The sequence below is a fragment of the Sander vitreus genome, chromosome 1 (assembly GCF_031162955.1).
Source record: "Sander vitreus isolate 19-12246 chromosome 1, sanVit1, whole genome shotgun sequence".
Classification (NCBI taxonomy): Eukaryota; Metazoa; Chordata; class Actinopteri; order Perciformes; family Percidae; genus Sander; species Sander vitreus.
Window position 1 is genome coordinate 41063068 of NC_135855.1, and position 19892 is coordinate 41082959.

Genomic DNA, 19892 nt, shown 5'->3' on the forward strand with positions numbered 1-19892 from the left:
TAAAATATAAGAATACAAGTTACAGTGCAGTGTAAGAAATAAGCAATTACTAAAAAAGGTAGCGTAAAAAAAAAAGTCTTCGACCTTGATTTATCAAAAACGGGGTTAGGCCAAGAGGTCGGAAACTTTAAGTGTTGTTAACAAGATGTAAAAAGTATGTGTGGTGTTTTTAATAGTTGCACATGCTAAACATGCACATTCTCAGAAACTACAAGACTTAAGGTTTCAAACGAAGCCTCATGCATGCATTGTAGCCTTGCAGATCTTCTGTTATAAGCTTTTTTTTTATTTGGGTATGGGAAATAGGCTAAAGAAATGTCTTGAACTACATTTTTCTAAATATACTTACATACTTTTACTAAAAGAACATTTTCAATGCAGGGATTCTACTTGTAACAGTATTTTACAGTGTGGTATTAATGATCTGAACAAGAGCTCCTTGTTCCCTGAGAAGTCTGCAGGACGTTGGTGCACCGACTCAAGTCAAAGTAATGAAAAAGGACTTCTTATTAAAATAAATGTACACCTCATACAGTGAAGAGCTTTCTGATTCACCCCCAACCCAAAAAAATAAATACAGTCAACATTTTCACAGTAACAAATTGCAGGAAACTTTTTGTTTTTGAGTGCAAGAAGTTAAAATGTGTCGGAGAGACGGTGGAAGTGATTGATGTGTATGGGGGGACTTACAAAGTTCAGGATTTTGACAACCATCACCTTATCGTGGTGGAAGGGGTTTGTATGTACCTATGCACCTGAGGGCTGTGTTGTCTGCAGTTGTCTCCTGGTATGGTCGCCGATAGCAATGAGGTTTCAGGTGAGGGGCCAGACAAAGAATGGTTCAAAAACCCTTTGAATCAACGAGGAAGAGGTGGCGTTACCCTGCAGGGAGGAAGCCAGGCCCAGATGGAGCGTGCCTTACCTATCGTTGCCAACAAATGTTTCTGGTGATCCCTATACGATGGAGAACTGGCCAGTAGTAAGGTAAGTGTCTTTATATTGGCCGGCGTAATAAGGTTTTTCTATGAACGGTGGGCAAGCATTATCTCTTACCAGTGTATCTCCGTGTGTACTTCGTCCACAGCAATCCCACCAGTCGGTCCCAAAACATCCCAGTTAGAGAGGAAATTACCTAAACATATAGAGGCAGCAAGGGTCTGGTGGCGGGGTTTCCCAAATGGGCCAGGCCCGAAGAAGCAATGTGGCACCCCCCTCTCCATGCCATGGGCCCACCACCTGTGGGAGGAACTGCTGGGGTTGGGTGCGCTGCAAATTTTCATGCCATGGGACCTTTAAAGTTTAAAGTTTGTATACACATTTTAAACAAATGATGGAATAATTTAGAAAGAAAAAGAAAAACTAGTTACTGAAGGGTTCATTCTGTTTTGGACGTTAAATATCATTAAGTGTTGTGTGTGATGGTGAACCGACTGAACTTTGATTTCAGCAGCTGATCTTCAGTCAGTGTTTCTGTCCACAGGAGAGACTCTCAGACCTGCAGAGAACACAGAGACACTGAGGAATCAGGCCAGAACCCAAACCCAGAATAGAGAGGATCAGTGAATGTGGTGTTGAAGGTGTGGAGGTGGATCAGTGAGTCAGAAGAGACTCTGTAGAAGGACAGAGAGCCAGCAGGACAGTCCACATACACTGCGACTCTGTGAGAGACAGAGGAGGGGGAGGAGGAAGAGGAAGAAGGGGAGGGGATGGATGTTTCTCTGTCACTGTGATAAACAGAGTAGCCATGATCATCAGAGCAGACCAGACTCCAGGAATGATCATTCCCTCCAAACACACATTCTTTACTGTCTCCTCTCCTTCGGATTCTTCTGTAACTCACTGATATATGAACCCTTCCTCTCCACATGACCTCCCAGTAACAGCGACCAGTCAGACCATCTCTACACAGCAGCTGAGGCCACCATTCAAACCTGTCTGGATGATCAGCATGTGGCTGATACTCTCTCACATATGTCACCATCCTGCTGTTTTCGGACAGTTTGAGTCTTCTGTGTAATGTGTTTGTGTCCAGGTCCAGTTCACAGACATCTGATGGACAGAACAAGACACAATACAGCCGCAGGTTATTCATTATCTGTTGATTTATTAACAACTTTACTGACAATTACTGAAAGAAAAGCATTTAAACTGACCTTTCATATTCAGCTGTGAATAATGTTTAACAAACTTTAACTTTAACAATCCAGTTATATCAACATGAACAGTTCCTGAACTCGTCAGTCATATTTGTTATTTTTTGGTGTTTTTATGAGGACTGATGATGACAGCTGATTGTCCAAATCAATGCACTTGCATGTGCCTTGAGCCAGGCGGTAACAAATGGGGGCTCGTCCAGGATCGTTAGTGCTGGGAAACTGGTAAATGTAACATTTTCTTTGTCAGAGTGTTTCACACAGATTTTGGCTTGCTCTGGTTTCTGTAGGGGGTTACAGGTTGACTTTATGTTGCTGGACTAGCTATATTCCAGTAAGTGTGTTTCTGAACTTTTCGGCCTGGTAATATTAACATATTTTCCTAAACTGCTAGGCAGAGTTGAGGGCTGGTAAGTCATTTGGAACCTATTCCTGAAAGGCATTAGCAATGCGGGGCACCAGTAGTCCCCATTTACACCTTTTAGTGTTAGTTTTTGTGCAGTGTGTGTTTAGAGCACTTCCACAGGCTGCTCGCTGTCGTTACCAGTGATGGGAACTAACGGCGTTACTTTTTTTCAGTAACGAGTAATCTAATTGATTACTCTTTCCATCTTAATAACGCTGTTACCGTTACTGCCAAATTAATGCGACGCGTACTATATTTGAAGCAGCTCTTTTCATCAGACCAACTAGATCTCTGAGTCTGAGTACTTTTTTTTCACTGTTCTTCCTTGGTTAGTGGGCAGTGCACGACGCAAGCACATAAATGCTGATGATTGGCGGAGGTTGAGTAAAATGTCATGGTAAGCCAGTCAGAGGTAGAGTTGGGCGGGTGTTTGAAAGCACGCATAGTCGGACACACAAGAACAACACAAGCGAGTCAGTCAACGAGATAGAGACAGGTATGGCGTTATGAAATCAAGGAGAGGGTTCACTTTTCCTGCTACAGATTTTCCACCGTGGTCAGAAAGAACAGGGGAGACACTTTGGTTCTCTCACTATGACACTAGAGTTGGTACTAATCGCCGTTACTCTCTCACTTCTCCCTCACTCTATCACCTACTCCCCACACACACACACACACCCCCACACACACACACACACACACACACACACACACACACACACACACACACACACACACACACACACATACACATGCCGGCTCGACGCACACACCAGTGCACAAGTATAAACATCAGGCCACTTACGGTATTTGCACTACAAAGAGTGTATATATTTGTTATTTATTTTTGGTATAGTGTTAACAAGCATCATATCATTTTGCCCAGTTGAGGCCTGTTGAGGTGTTGTGTTATTGGTATCGATCCACTATATAAACATAATATCTACATACATGGCATTTGATTGGAGGCTAGTCTCACTTTGTCCCACAGCAACATTAAAATAGTTTAGATTTGTGTACATTGTTTCTGTTAATAATGTATTGTATTAAGTGTCCATTTCATTATAATATTAAGATTTATCATAAATAATTGAACATGCACATGTATTTTAAGTTCCGTTAAAGAGGGGGGGAGGTGGGGTCATATTTAACTAATACATATTTTACTAATAAGTAACTGTAACTAATTACTTTTTAAAAGTAACTTGCCCAACACTGGTCGTTACTGCTGATATCATTGCTCTCCGGCAGAAGCCAGGTTGCCCTGGGGAAGTTGAGATAACCATGGAGCTAATGAATGCTCTGTATTACCGCTGATTACCCATGGAAGCCTGGCACTGCAGAGCGACAGCTATTAGTTAGCAAGTGTGAGCACTATTGCTGTTGTTTGCTTCCAGCTAGCATTGTACTGCTGTATGCTGAGGAAACTGATGTGCACTGAAGCATGATACTAACAATATCTCTGTAAAGGCAGACCGTGGAGACATTTTAATCACTCATAATTAAATATTGTCATATTTCACACCCCACGTTGAATTCCAGCCACACTGACAGAAAACAGATCAAACCTGATTGAAACTCTGGTGAAATTTAAGAAAATGTGAAAAACTAGTGTAACATGCAGCTGAGTTCTTATTAAACAAACTTAAAAAAGCACTCACACTTCCTCAGACCAGACCTCAGTCTCTGTGGTCCACCATAGTCCAGTCTGCAGGAAGAAACAAAGTCACAATCAACTTCATACACATTCACTCATATCATCCATTACACATTTGACAAAAAACAGTGTGAAAGCAGCTTTTGTCCATTTGTCCATACCTGAGAGTGTCCAGTTTCCAGTTTGGATCCTCCAGTCCAGCAAACAGCAGATTAACTCCTGAGTCTCCTGGATGATTGTAGCTCAGGTCCAGCTCTCTCAGATGGGAGGGGTTGGAGCTCAGAGCTGAGGCCAGAGAAGCACAGCCTTTCTCTGAGATCAGACAGCCTGACAGACTGAAAATACACACAAAACTCTGTAAATTCTATAAATAGCTGTTCACTGTTTCAAACTTTAAACCGATCTTTTTGCCTTAACTTTTAAATAATTGCTTCATTATCAGCCTGGGGGGGTCAGCCTTAATCTTAATGCATCATTAAGCCTAGTACTTAAATTCCATGTTTGTCCTGTCAATGATAATAATGTAAATAGGGATGCTTATTTAGAGTGTTTTGTCGGACCAATAGCAGACCTTCATTAGGAGCATACTTTCAGTGCTTTGCAACCATGGACAGGTGGGAACTTGTCACGGTCACACAGCTGCGATATTTTGTGCATTGCCGTGGACACACTTTCCTGGAACTGCTTGCACATTCGTGCGACCGACACAAGTCCGCAGCTGTCCATGCCCTTGAGTGCCCTGGTACCACATAATCGTATGACCATCAGTTTGTGAAAACTTTGTGTTTGTCATAAACAATCCATGACAAGGAGACTAGGGAGACTCTGGACAGACCTGGTAAGCCCAAATGGGTAGTGCAGGTGAACTGGGAACGTCTAGAGGAGGCCCCTGTCCAACAGATATTTAACTCACACCTCTGGCAGAACTTTTCTGGCATCCCTGTGGAGGATGGGCATTAAACCCAAGTGGACAATGAAAGAACAGCGTGTTGGACACACGTTGTCAGGGAAGCTGGCCCACTTAGGAAGAAGTCCTTCTGGGATATGTTATCCCGTAGGACTTCGGAGGTAGTTGCAGGATACCAACGAGCCTGAAGTGCTTCAGCCTCTGCCATGAGAGAGGCAAAGCAGCGGGTGTGGGGGAAGTTTGGAGAAGACATGGAGAAGGACTTTCAGTCGGCACCAAGGTTTCCTCTGGAAAATGGTCTGCCACCTCATGAAGGGGAAACGGGGAACTATCCAAGCTGTTAACAGTAAGGATGGGATGCTGTTGACCTCAACTGAGAAGGTAATTGGTCGGTGGAAGGAGCACTTTGAGGAACTCCTGAATCTGGCTACTGGTTATCCAAATAAACAAGCCAATGAGTCTAAATTAGTGCCTCATATCCAAACAGAAGAACATGCTTTAGAGAGTGTGTGAATCAATCATGCAACTGCCTGTGTGGTACTAGTATGAGTATGAAATACAGAAAAAACTTATTGATGTATCATTTTCATATGATGTTGATAAATGTGAAGCCATCATAGTGAGTCCAATAGGGTTAATATTGCTTACATTTTAAGTGAAAGTTATCATTGTTATCATAACATTGTGCTATAAAATAGAAGTTAAGGTCTTTTGCCTTGGTATGACCGATTGTCATTTTGTGGGCAATGCTAAGGCAGAATACAGTAACTTCCGAAAAAGGGTCGAAGGTCAAATTTGAGTTCAACATTTTTTTGTAGATAGATTTATACAGGTATACACTACAAAATGTGAAAATTACAATATTATACCTATAACTCAATTGTCAGGACATTAAGATAACTTTAAAGTCATTTTTCTCAGTTTCACACTCTGGCGAGTTAAGGTATTTTTCCTTAGTAGGGCAGTATACAGTCCCTCCGCCAGGGCTAAGCTTTGTCACCAATCCTGTTTGTGACATTCATGGACGGGATCTCATCGCTGCTTTTTGCAGATTATGTGGTCCGTGACCTTCAGCACTCACTGGATCGGTTTGCAGCCACGTGTGAAGCAGCTGGGATGAGGATCAGCACCTCTAAATTTAAGGCCATAGTTCTCAGAAGGAAACCTATGGAGTGCCTGCTCCAGGTAGGGAATGAGTCATTACCCCAAGTGAAGGAGTTCAAGTACCTCAGGGTCTTGTTCACGAGTGAGGGGACAATGGAGCGGGAGATTGGCTGAAGAATCGAAGCAGCGGGTGGCGGTATTGCATTCACCGTTGTGACGAAAAGAGAGCTGAGCTGCAAGGCAAAGCTCTCGACCTACCGGTCAATTTTCGATCCAACCCTCAGCTATGGTCATGAAGGCTGGGTCATGACCGAAAGAACTAAATCCTGGATACAAGTGGCTGGAATGAGTTTTCTCAGGAGAGGGGCAGGCTTCTCCCTTCGAGATAGGATAAGAAGCTCAGTCATCCGTGAGGTACTCGGAGAAAAGCCGCTGTTGCTTACAGGATCTTAAATACAGAATCTTAAAAAGACTAAAAGCCCTCAATAACTCAGATAACGCTTTACAAACAGAATTCTGACCTGAGAATTTCCAATCTGCAATCTGAAATCTCCAGTCCAGCAGACAGAATCTTTACTCCTGAATCCTGCAGTTCGTTGTTACTCAGGTCCAGCTCTTTCAGACGAGAGGACTGGGAGCTGATAACTGAGGACAGAGCTTCACAGCTTCTCTCTGATAGATTACAGCCATTCAGCCTGAGGAGGAATCAGCGATTTAATAAGAAAACTATCACAAACAACAGTTGTTTTTTTGTCTGACTAAAGGCAAATCTACATTTAATCTGGATAGTTATGTGTGCACGTACAGAGCTTTGTTGGAGGCTTTGACCACTGGCAGCAGCCTCAGAAGAGCCTCCTCTGAAGCAGAGTATTTCTTCAGGTCAAACACGTCCAGCTCTTTTTCTGATGACAGTAAGATAAAGACCAGAGCTGACCACTGTGCAGGAGACAGTTCATCTGTGGAGAGACTTCCTGAACTCAGGGACTGTTGGATATGCTCCACTAGAGAACAATCATTCAGTTCATTCAGACAGTGGAACAGGTTGATGCTTTTCTCTGGAGACAGCTTTTCACAGAGCTTGTTTTTGATGTACTGGACTGTTTCCTGATTGGTTTGTGAAATACTTCCTTTTAGTGTCACCAGGCCTCGTAGGTGTTTCTGATTGGTCTCTAGTGAAAGACCCAGAAGGAAGCGGAGGAACAAGTCCAGGTGTCCATTTGGACTCAGTAAGGCCTTGTCCACAGCACTCTGGTAGAAACGTGTGGTTTTGTCTTTGAACACTTTGGGCCACCAGGATGGTGTTTGTTCTTCTGACAGCAGGTTGACTCCAGAGTTGATGAATGTCAGATGAACATGAAGAGCAGCCAGAAACTCCTGAACACTCAGATGGACGAAGCAGAACACCTTGTCCTGGTACAGTCCTCTCTCTTCTTTAAAGATCTGTGTGAACACTCCTGAGTACACTGAGGCTGCTCTGATATCGATGCCACACTCTGTCAGGTCTGATTCATAGAAGATCAGGTTGCCTTTCTGCAGCTGCTCGAAAGCCAGTTTTCCCAGAGACTCTATCATCTTCCTGGTATCTGGACTCCAGTGTGGATCCATCTCAGCTCCTCCATCATACTTGATGTTCTTCACTTTGGACTGAACCACCAGGAAACGGATGTACATCTCAGTCAAGGTCTTTGGCAGCTCTCCTCCCTCTCTGGATTTCAATTCATCCTCCAGAACTGTAGCAGTGATCCAGCAGAAGATGGGGATGTGACACATGATGTGGAGGCTTTGTGATCTCTTGATGTGAGAGATGATTGTGCTGGCCTGCTTCTCATCTCTGAATCTCTTTCTGAAGTACTCCTCCTTCTGTGGGTCAGCAAACCCTCTGACCTCTGTCACCATGTCAACATACTCAGGAGGGATCTGATTGGCTGCTGCAGGTCGAGTGGTTATCCAGAGGCGAGCAGAGGGAAGCAGTTTCCCCCTGATGAGGTTTGTCAGCAGCACACCCACTGAGGTGGACTCTGTAACATCAGTCAGAACCTCAGTGTTGTGGAAGTCCAGAGGAAGTCGACACTCATCCAGACCGTCAAAGATGAACACAACCAGGAACTCTTCAAACCTGCAGATTCCTGCTTCTTTGATTTCACTAAAGAAGTGATGAACAAGTTCCACCAAGCTGTACTTTTTCTCTATCAGCACATTCAGCTCTCTGAAGGTGAATGGAAATGTGAACTGGATGTCCTGGTTGGCTTTGTCTTCAGCCCAGTCCAGAGTGAACTTCTGTGTTAAGACTGTTTTCCCGATGCCAGCCACTCCCTTAGTCATCACTGTTCTGATTGGTTCATCTCTTCCAGGTGGCGTTTTAAAGATGTCTTCTTGTCTGATTTTTGTTTCTGATCCGTCTGGTTTCCTGGATGCTGTTTCAATCTGTCTGACCTCGTGTTCATCATTGACCTGTGCAGTCCCTCGCTTTGTGATGTAGAGCTCTGTGTACATCTGATTCAGATTGGTTGGGTTTCCTGCTTTAGCAATCCCCTCAAACACACACTGGAACTTCTTGAAGTTAGACTTGAGTTTACGTCGGCACACTGGAGCTTGAGTTTCTGAATAAACAAAGAAAAAATGTAATCTGTGAGTCGATCCTACAGAATATCACATAATTTAAACATTTAAGTGTGGGTAGTTTTTCCTCGATTAGTTTTATTAAGAGTTTGGAAATGTAAACTTCCATGTTGTCTCTCCTCTTTCAAGCATGTTAAATGGGTTAACATTCTTACTGCTCTGCAGACAGTCAGCCAGCTCGTTCTGCTTCATTCGCCTCAGGAAGTCCAGTGTTATCTTCAGAAATGCCTCTCTGCTGCTCCTCCTCTGTTCTTCATCCTCGCCGTCCACCACCTCTTTATTTTCCCTCTGACTTTTGAAGGAATCTGGGTAATCTGGACTAAGAACCTTCTGGATCCTCTTCAGCTCCTTCTTCGCAAAAGTGACGATGTTCTCCTCCAGCAGCTGGCACAGAACAATAAACTGAATATTTAATTTAAAGAACACAACATTTTGATTTCATTTTGATTTATCTTTCAGTCCGAAGACCTGCTGGTCTAAACAAAGCAGCATGGAGACTAATCGGACCTGAATTATAGTTTAGTAGTAGTTGATAATAAAATGTGTTTGTACGTGTACACACCATAAATATGGAATCCCGTTCTGATTGATGCTGCTGGCCAGTCTGATCACGGGAAAGCTCTGACCTCTTCTGCTGAACACTGTGGAGAAAAAAATATTTAAGGACATTTAATGACTTAAAACCTGACTTAACAAGGACAGTAACGGTTAACATTCACAATAACAGCATTATTACTAACAACTTTGTGTCTGTTTCTGGCAGTCGTAGATTTTGCTTTTGGGCCTTGTAGATGGTTCACTATAGAGGATGGTGTTTGAGGAAGGTGTTGCCAGCTTTGATCGTTGGTGCCACCATGGCTTTCCCTAATTCTTCTAGGAATAGTCTCCTTTTTGAAGAATATTCTCTGCTTCCAAGGGGTGCATTTGTATTTCATAGCTGCCCCTGAGAGAAAGGCGATAGACGCTCGATGGTGTTTTAAGCCCCCAACGTCTCCTTCCAGGCAGGGCTGCGACCGTTGACTTCAAGGCACCTAACCCTAACCCTGCTGTGTTCCAAGCTCTGGTTAATGACGTGCAGCTCATTTTCTTTGTATTTGTTTACCTGGATGACATTATCATCTTTTCCAAGTCCTAAGAGAAGCATGTCCTCCATGTCCAGTCAGTCCTGCAATGCCGACTGGAGAACTCTCTGTAGTCTTAGGCAGACCTGGCTAAAGTAACGGTAGTCACCTCCCGGCCAGTTTCCCAAGCTTTGCCACCTTTTACCGCAAGTTCATCCACAACTACAGTTCCATCACCACCCCTCTCACTGCTCTCACTCCTCCAAAGTGCTCTTCAGCTGGACCCTGGCTGCTGAAAAAGCATTCCAGACTCTCAGGTCCCCATTCATCTCCACCTCCCTCCTCCAACTACCAGAGCCAGACTGACAGTTTATTGTAAAGATGGATGCTTCCGATGTGGGTGTAGGGGCCGTTTTGTCTCAATGTGCGGCCTCTGACCAGAAGTTCCACCCCTGTGGCTTGTTCTTTCAGTGCCTGTCTCAGGCCAATAGGAATTACAACATCAGCAACAGAGAACTGCTAGCTGTCAAATTACCTCTGGAGGAATGGTCGCACTGGCTAGTTTCTCACACGGTTCCCCTTCTCCCTCTCCTACCTGTCAGGGTCCCGCAATGCTTCATCACGGCAGTTTCAGGATAAGGAAGATTCTTGCACGGGTCTGACTCCAACCTCCCAGCCCCCCTGTTTTGTCCCCACACTCAATTGGGACATCGAGGAGAGAGTTAGGTCTGCCATCAACGGACAACCTGGGTTCAATGCTTGCCCTCCTGATCAGCTTTTCGTGCAAAACTGATTTTTTTGGGCAAGTAAAGGTGGATATAGCTGGCGAGGCTAAGCGAAGTAATAACACTTACGCCCTAAAACTGAATTATGGTTACAAAATGTGGAAGTTCAGGCAAAGTTTAAGGTCAATAATCAAATAATGGTTACACACACACAAACGCACACATGCATGCACACACAATTACTTTTTATATACACATATTTTAAACAATTCTTACCGTCCATCAGCAGGTTGTCCTGTTTTAAGGTCAATAGGACGATCCATAGACCAGTCACTCTTAATGGACACACAGCTGGGATAGACTGGTCTCTGCTGCTGCATCCTGATACAAACAATAACATATAAATGTATTTGTCACATTAAATAGTACAAGGTACAATTGTAGTCAAATGTAATCCCATCAACTCCTTTAACTTGTGCATGATACCGGCAGTATCCTCATTTAGGATCCTAGTGGCCTGAGAGCAGAAGCTCCTCTTGACTAACTAAAATATTAGAAGCAAGCTTCAATCATTGTGTTTTGCTGCACTTCAGCGATCACTTACAGTTGTCTCTCTGCAGTAACCTGATTTCTTAAACGCCAAGTAAACCAGAAACCTGGTTTCTGTAATTGAAGGATTACAGAACTGGGTTTCTAATTGGTGTTCCATGTAGGCATGTGCATGACAAAGACATTTTTACCTACAGTCAAAGGATGGTTGAACACAGAACACACGCATGCACGCACGCATGCACACACACACACACACACAGACACACACATACACACACACACACACACACACACACACACACACACAGACAGCAATGTGACCACTGACTTGCTGCATGTTTACCTGCATTTACAGTAACCGATTTCTCTGACTAACCTCTTTTTGTGTTCATGTAAACACACATTTTTATCTTCAGTCAACTAATGGATCCGTTAAAGACTTCCTGAGACTCTGAGTCCAGAACAATTTGTAGGTTTAGGACAGTTCAGGTGAAGCAACAACAGAAGCAGACTGATGTTTGTGAATGTGTTGACTTACTCTGTCTCACAATTACGTCTCTTGATAAAGTGGTGGCGTCATGGACTGGGTACTCTTAATGGACACACAGCTGGGTCCAGGACAAGTTTGCAGAATAGCATATAGTCAGTTTGGGCTAGATCCCAATAAAGTTTTGGATTACGCATCTCGTACCCACACATATTCAATTCTTACCGTCCATCAGCAGGTTGTCCTGTTTTAAGGTCAATAGGACGATCCATAGAGCAGTCACTCTTAATGGACACACAGCTGGGATAGTCTGGTCTCTGCTGCTGCATCCTGATACAAGCAAACAACACTTTCCTGTTTGTTTCATCTCAATTATTTGTCACGTTAAATTGTACAAGGTACAATCCTAGTCAAATGTAAACCCATCAGCTCTACGTATAACTTGTGCATGATTCAGGCAGTGTCCTCATTTAGGATCCTAGTGGCCTGAGAGCAGAAGATCCTCCTGACTAATCAGTCATTGGGTCCTTGTTAACTAATATAATAGAAGCAAGGTTCAATCATTGTGTTTTTCTGCACTTCAGCGATCACTTACAGTTGTCTCTCTGCAGTAACCTGATTTCTTAAACGTCACATCATTTCGTAATTTCTGTAATCCTATTGAAGGATTACAGAAACCTGAATTCTCTAGCTAGATTTGTAACGTAGAAAGCTGATTTCCTGGCCATGTATAGGTGCGGCAGGGTAATGGGTGTTTTCCATGTGAGAATGTGCATGACAAAGACACATTTATACATATAGTCAAATGATGGATACACACACACACACACACACAGACACCACAGGTGCATCCAGAACACGTCAGATCGGGCTAGATCCCAGTAAAGTGTTGGATTACGCATCTCGTACCCACACATATTCAATTCTTACCGTCCATCAGCAGGTTGTCCTGTTTTAAGGTCAATAGGACGATCCATAGAGCAGTCACTCTTAATGGACACACAGCTGGGATAGTCTGGTCTCTGCTGCTGCATCCTGATACAAACAACAACACTTTCTTTTATTTATCACATTAAATTGTACGAGGTACAATTCCAGACTCACGAAGTGTCCTCATTCAGGAAGTTAGTGGTGTAATGTATTGTAGTGGGTATACTGTACCACATATATATATATATATATATATATATATATATATATATATATATATTATAAATATTTTTTTCCTGGCTCAGAATGGGCCTTGGGGGGTATGTAAAACTACGTACTACACACTACACACTACGTACTGCACACTACACACTACACACACTACACACTCATTGCTACACACTACACACTACACACACACTACACACTCGTACTTTACACACTCGCACTAGACACTCTAGCGCACACTACCATGCTCACACTGCACACTACACTCGTTACTACACTGCACTCGTTGCTACACTGCACTCGTGCTACCGCTCGCAATCGTGCTCACTCGCATCACGGCACTCGCGCTGGACACTACACACTACGTGCTACGCACTCGTTACTCACGCGCTACGTGCTGCACTACACCACTCGTTACTCGCTCTGCGCACTCGCAGACGCTGCGTACGCACTACACGCTACGCACTCGATGCTACGCACTACACTGCACTACGCACTACGCACTCACGTTGCACTACACCTACGCACTACACTACACTTCACTCACGGTGCTACGCACTACGCACTTACGCACTCACGTTGCTACACACTCACACTACGCACTGCACTCGTTGCTACACACTGCACTGCGTTACTCACGTCGCTCGGCACTCGTACTGGACGCTGCGGCACACACTACACTCACGTCTACGCTCACTCGTTGCTCACGCTGCTGGACACTCTGTACACACTGCACACTACGCGCACTACACACTTCGCACTCACGTTGCTGCACTCGTACTCACGCTCTGCATACTGACGCGCTGAGACACTACTGGCACACACTGCACACTGCACACTGCACACTCGTACACGCACGCTACGCACACACTGCGTGCTACGCACTACGCACTGCGACTTTCGCTACGCTGCACTACACGCACTCACGGCCGCACTGGACACTCCCGCACTACACTTCGCTACTACGCACTGCACACTACACACTTCACTACGTGCTACACACTGCACTGCACTGCGCACTCGGTGCTACGCCTGCACACTACACACTACACTGCACTACGCGCTGCACTGCGCTACACTACACTACGCACCTCGCACTCGTTGCTACACGCTACGCACTACACCTTCACGCACGTTCGCACTGCACCTGCACACTGCACACTGCATCGCTACACGCACTGCACCTCTGCGTTGACTTTGCACACTACACGCTACGCACTGCACGCTATGCTACACTGCTGCACTGCACACTGCACGCGCTCAGTCGCACTACACACTACTGCACACTGCACGCACTGCACACACTGCACGCTGCACTCGCTGCACTGCACTGCACGCGCACTGCACTACGCGCACACTGCACTGCACGCACTCGTGTGCTACGCACTCACGCGCACTGCACTGCACGCACTGCGCACTGCACACTGCACGCACTGCACTGCACTCACGGTGCTACTGCACTGCGCGCTGCACTGCACACTGCGCACGCGCACTGCACGCACGCGCTCGTTGCTGCACTGCACTGCACTCGTTGCCGCACTGCACTGCACTGCGTTGCTCACGGCGCTCACTCGGCACTGCGACGCTGTGCGCTGCACGCACTGCTGCACTGCACTCGTTCACTGCACGCTCGTTGCTGCACCGCGCGCTCACGGCGCTCGGCGCTGGACGCTCACTGCGCACACTATCACTGCTACGCACTTCACTCGTGCTACGCACTCGCACTACGCGCTGCGCACTCGTGCTGCACGCTCGCACTCGCACCGCGCTCGCACTCGTTGCTACGCTGCACCTGGCGCTGGACACTGCACGCGCGCACGCTACGCACTGCACGCTGCGCACTACGTCACTCTGGCGCCTGGCGCCTCAGCTGCACACTGCGCACTGCACTCGCACTCGTTCTCGCACTGCACTGCAGCACTACGTGCTGCGCACTTACGCACTCGTTTGCTCGCTGCACACTGCACACATGCACTCGTTGCTGCACGCTACGCACTGCACGCTGCTACACGCTCGCACTCGTTGCTACACGCTGCACTGCTCACGCACACTACGCACTCGTTGCTGCACTACTGCACTCACGTTGCTGCACTGCACTACGCTCGTTGCTGCACTCGCACTCACGCTGCGCACTACGCACTGCACTCGTTGCTACACTGCACTCGTGCTACTGCACTACGTTGCTGCACTCACGCACTGCACTGCACTCGTTGCTACGCACTGCACTACACTGCACTCGTTGCTGCACTGCACGCACTGCACTGCACGCACTGCACTGCACGCACTGCACACTGCACTGCGCACTGCACTGCACGCACTGCGCACTACACTGCTGCACACTGCACTGCACTACGCGCTCGCGCTGCTACGCACTGCACACTGCACTGCACACTGCATGCTACGCACTGCGCACGCTGCACTGCACTGCTGCACTCTGCACGCTAGCGCTGCACTGCACTGCGCACTACGCTACGCACTGCGCACTCGTTGCTACGCACTACGCACACTGCGCTACACTGCACTGCCGCGCACACTACACTACACTACACGCCACTACACTACACACTACACACTGCACTACACACTGCACTACACACTACACTACGCACACACTGCACACTACGCACTGCACACTACACTACTGCACGCACTACGCACTGCACACGCACACTGCACTGCACTACACACTGCACGCACTGCACACTGCACTGCGCACTACGCACTGCGCACTACACTACGCACTACACACTGCACACTGCACTACGCACTGCACGCACTGCACTGCACTGCACACTGCACACTACTGCACTCGTACTGCACACTCACACTGCACTGCACTGCACTACACACTGCACGCACACTGCACTCACGTGCTACGCACTACACGTACTACACACTACGTACTACACACTACACACTACACACTACGTACTACACACTACACACTACGTACTACACACTACGTACTACACACTACGTACTACGTAAGTCTCTCTGCATGTTCTGCAGTGTTAGTTTAGTTTGCTGTCCCATTACTCAACCCTGTATTTGTGAATATAAATACCTGAAGTGAAACTCTGGTCGCGCACTCAAAATCCTGGCGCGCCAGCGAGATCTACATCATTTTGACGTCACATTGGCGCGCTACAGTGACTGTAAAACGGCCTATTGCAGTGTTTTTCAACCTTTTTTGAGCCACGGCACATTTTTCACATTAAAAAAATCCCGCAGCCAAACCAAAAATGTTACAAAATGACACATTATAGCCTAATAAGATCAGAATCAGATCAGAATCTGCATTTTTCCTTTTTAAAAATGTATCCATCGCTGTTGCAGGCTTACATCGATGATCTCGGCCCTACTGCGTACATCCTGTCACTGCCACCAGGGGGCAGTAATTCTATTGGCTTTAATTAACATGGTCATTATTACGCTATACTGCCACCTACTGACACAGAATAGTATTTAATTTCTCTGCCAGTCATCACATTGCAGGCACAGATGCGCAACAATGGCAAATTATTTGCAGTAACTCAATCAAGCAAAAAATATTGGATAAATTAAGTAAAATCTGATAATTTCCCACAGCACACAGGACGATCTCTCACGACACGGTGGTTGAAAATCACTGGCCTACTGTATGTTCACACAAACAAACCACTCTTCTAATTGTTCAAACAGACAATTGACCATTGAAATAGTTTAAACTTGAAAAAGATTATGTTTATCAGTTTAACTGCCACCATTTGAAGTATTAGAAGCAGATAGAACATCTATATGCTAGATTTCTAATATAGGAAACTGATTTCTTGGCCATTATATATAGTAAATGTACTTCACGGACACACAGCTGCGTTCAGGAGAGTCTAGTCTCTGCTGCAGCATCCTGATACAAACAAATGATCTGTTACATGAAACAACACACACAAAGAGCTTTGAGTGTGAATAATGAATGGTGGAGTAATTTGAGTACTGGAGTTACTCACTTCTTGGCTTTGGTCTGGCCGTCATGTTCCCCACACAGAGTGGTTTTGGAGGGAGGGACTCCCTCCTCTCTGTACTCACCCTGACTCATAGCAGAGTCCTCACCTGCAGGGAGAGATGCTTTCTGTCACGACAACAAGCTTATAGTGACGCATGGACTGTGCAAAGCTTTTGGAGCCCAAGCCCTGAATGCTCAATTCATATGATATATGAGTATTGAAGACCACATTTGCTTGGCATTGCTGGGGATCCTTGTTTGCATTAAGAACAGCCCACATTAAAATGTAGAAAACACTTTCTCATTCTCAACTAGTCAATATACTGATGCTTGGACAATGGCTCGCAGCGTCAGATACCGACGCACAAGGCACCTTTTAGCATCTGTATGGAATGCACCGGGCAGAGCAGCAGCTAAATCGTGGCGCTGTAGTATTAAAGACTGAACATCTGCATTTGGGAGGCAGGTTGGGGGGTGGATGGGTCAAGCAAAACGGGACTTTAACCTAGGTGACCGAGGTTCATGTCCTGTTCTTGTCCCGTGTGTCACTTAAACGTACATGTTTTAACCCCTACTTTAAAGTCCATAATTTGATTCCCTTTGGGTTGAACAAAACAGCAAAGATACACAAGAGAAGAGCTTCACATTTTGTATTTAAGGGCAAGTTTAAATGTCATATTTCATCAATCACAATGATTTCTTCTGTTAGATTTAGAATATATTGAGCTTTTTTTTTGACCAGATGGAGTTCTTTACTATATATGCCGGAGACGGCAAGACAAGCAGGAGCATCTTGCAAAGGTTACGTCAGCCTCATAAGCAGACAACATTTTTCTGGAAATGCACAGCAGCAGGCTTGGGTCTCATTGTGGGGTTGAAAAAACCAACCCGCTCTCACTCCAAACTCGTAAAATACGGACGTTTGGACAGTGGCTGTCAGCGTCTGAAGAGACAAAAAAGGCGTCTTTCAGCGTGTTTGTAGAACGTAGCGGGGAGAGCAGCAGCTACACGGGGTTTAGAGAGGAGTATGTAAGGGGGGAATACCTCGTAGGGAGGTTGGATGGGTCAAACACAGGACTTTAACCCAGGAGACCGGGGATCGTGTCCCGCTTGTCACGTTTCCTAAAGTCGCTTACTTTTTTAACCGTCCCGTTATTCCAGCGTGTCAAGGAAACGTAAGCCCACCCACGACCTTTTCCTTTACATAACCACGTCAAAAAGGACGCCAATGGTCCCGACCAAGCGCCTTTAGTTAAAGCGCGTTATATGATGCTAATGCTAAAGGAGACTTTTAGCGTCAAACACAACGACAAAGGCACCTGACCAAGCGTTCCTATTTTACGAGATGGGAGTGAGAACCTGTTGAAAAAACACAACACATGATCATCAGCAGGTATTACTGGCCTGGAATGGAGGCTGATATCCGCAAATGGGTAAGGGTCACCAAAAATTACCACAGTTTATTTACATGAAGGCCAACTGACCAAAACAATCTGTCAAACTGAAACAGTAATTAAATAGATTCTATTAAAACACACGCGATCTATTTCCCTTACTTACTGTTTCTGCTTGACCAAATGCCTATGATATACATTCATTTGAATATTATTTGGCTTCAGATTGGTCAGTGTCCTGATTGCCAGGCAAAGTGTGCCAGTCTAAAAGAAAAAAACACAGTACAACCCAATAGAGGTGAGGTTATGTGTGCAATTAATATCCCATGCAGCTAAATGTGCTCACTAGCTTCTTCCTGTACAGATGTCTACTTTTTGGAGCCATTTGAACTAGTTGGGATGGACGTCATGAAGCCGACTGTAACTGAGGGTGTAAATATAATGCATTTGTGTAGGGCCTACCCTCTGAAGAACCAAATCAGCAGAGGAGGTGACCAATTGTATACCTCAGAGACTGCTTCCAGACCAGGGGACAGAGTTCAAAAACCAGGTGTGTCATGACAAACATTGCTTATTTCTTACTGAGCCATACTGTAAATGCTGACCTTTTTTCTGCAATATTTAAGGTGATTGCTAGGCTCTGTAAAGTAGATCTGGTATGCAGTGTTCAAAATTAACTTTTTGTCCACCAGCTAAATGGCTAGTGAATGTTAAAATGTTACTTTTTTTGGTTGGTGAGGCAAGCAAATCTACCAGCCACTTGCATATTTTACCAGCATTTGGCTGGAAAAATATGCAAGTGTTGATCCCTGCTGGTATGAACAATTGTTGAAGGGGAGTCCAAGGACGGGTGGTGTCCAGCTGATTGTTCTGGGCTGGTCTGGGTCTCAAAAGTCCAGCCTTTGCTTTCAATCAAATCAAATTTGGGTCAAAGTTGAAAGATGGCTGTGTTTTGGATGAAATGCATGACAGCCGAGTTGTTGCAAACTGTCCAACCAGTTCTGACACTCCCTACATTTTTCACTGTCATCTGCTGTTGGCTCTACCTGAGCAGTAATACATGCAAATCATTCTCAAACCACTCTCCTTTAACTCAGATAGACACAAACTTCTATATTAAACAGATACTGTGAAACAACCCAGAAACATTGCTACGGTCCAACAGTGATACAGCAACAATGTGAACAAAATGATCCTGTTGATCAAACATTTACAGATTCCTCTGGTTGGATTCTCACCTGCTGAACTCACTTTAGGTCGACTCATAGACACTTTTCACCTTCCTGTGTCGAGGAAACGTTTGGAGAGACGGAGCTACTCATTCTCCCTTGTCAGTCCTGGCGTCTTTGTGCATTTGATTTTAGGACATCGTCACAGCCTCACATCTTCAGAGTCTGAGAGTGACTTCAGAACCAGTCTAACCTGTGGCACACACCCAACTCAGTGTCATCAGAAGATGGAGTTATATTAACTGTCCACTAGATGGGGCTAACTGATGGCCTAATGAGCTTATGACCAGTCATTTCATTTCAAACCAACAACAGATCTCTGCAGAATCAACTTGGCTCTGCTGCATTTTATGAAAAAAACACAACTGAATTCTTGTTCAGCGTCACATTTCCCCAAAATAACTCATTAGGAATCCTGTGTTTGGTCTTTGCAGAGGTGGAAATATTATTTACCCAGT

The 19892-nt window shown here is 45.3% G+C and overlaps 1 protein-coding gene across 1 annotated transcript in view; it reads right to left on the minus strand.

Moving 5' to 3' along the window:
* LOC144521407 (NACHT, LRR and PYD domains-containing protein 3-like) overlaps positions 1 to 19619 on the minus strand; it is a 20745-nt gene extending 1126 nt beyond the window's left edge. The window contains exons 1-12 of the mRNA XM_078255975.1: positions 19444 to 19619; positions 16816 to 16918; positions 12602 to 12706; positions 11897 to 12001; positions 10909 to 11013; positions 9409 to 9487; positions 9002 to 9230; positions 7033 to 8827; positions 6749 to 6922; positions 4378 to 4551; positions 4221 to 4267; positions 1 to 2049 (exon numbers count right to left, since the gene is read on the minus strand). The exon at positions 1 to 2049 is cut by the window's left edge and continues 180 nt beyond it. Of these exons, the coding sequence (XP_078112101.1) occupies positions 1490 to 2049; positions 4221 to 4267; positions 4378 to 4551; positions 6749 to 6922; positions 7033 to 8827; positions 9002 to 9230; positions 9409 to 9487; positions 10909 to 11013; positions 11897 to 12001; positions 12602 to 12706; positions 16816 to 16918; positions 19444 to 19471 (3504 nt within the window). The 5' untranslated portion in view covers positions 19472 to 19619 and the 3' untranslated portion in view covers positions 1 to 1489. The remainder of the gene's footprint in view (positions 2050 to 4220; positions 4268 to 4377; positions 4552 to 6748; positions 6923 to 7032; positions 8828 to 9001; positions 9231 to 9408; positions 9488 to 10908; positions 11014 to 11896; positions 12002 to 12601; positions 12707 to 16815; positions 16919 to 19443) is intronic.
* Positions 19620 to 19892: the final 273 nt, after the last annotated feature.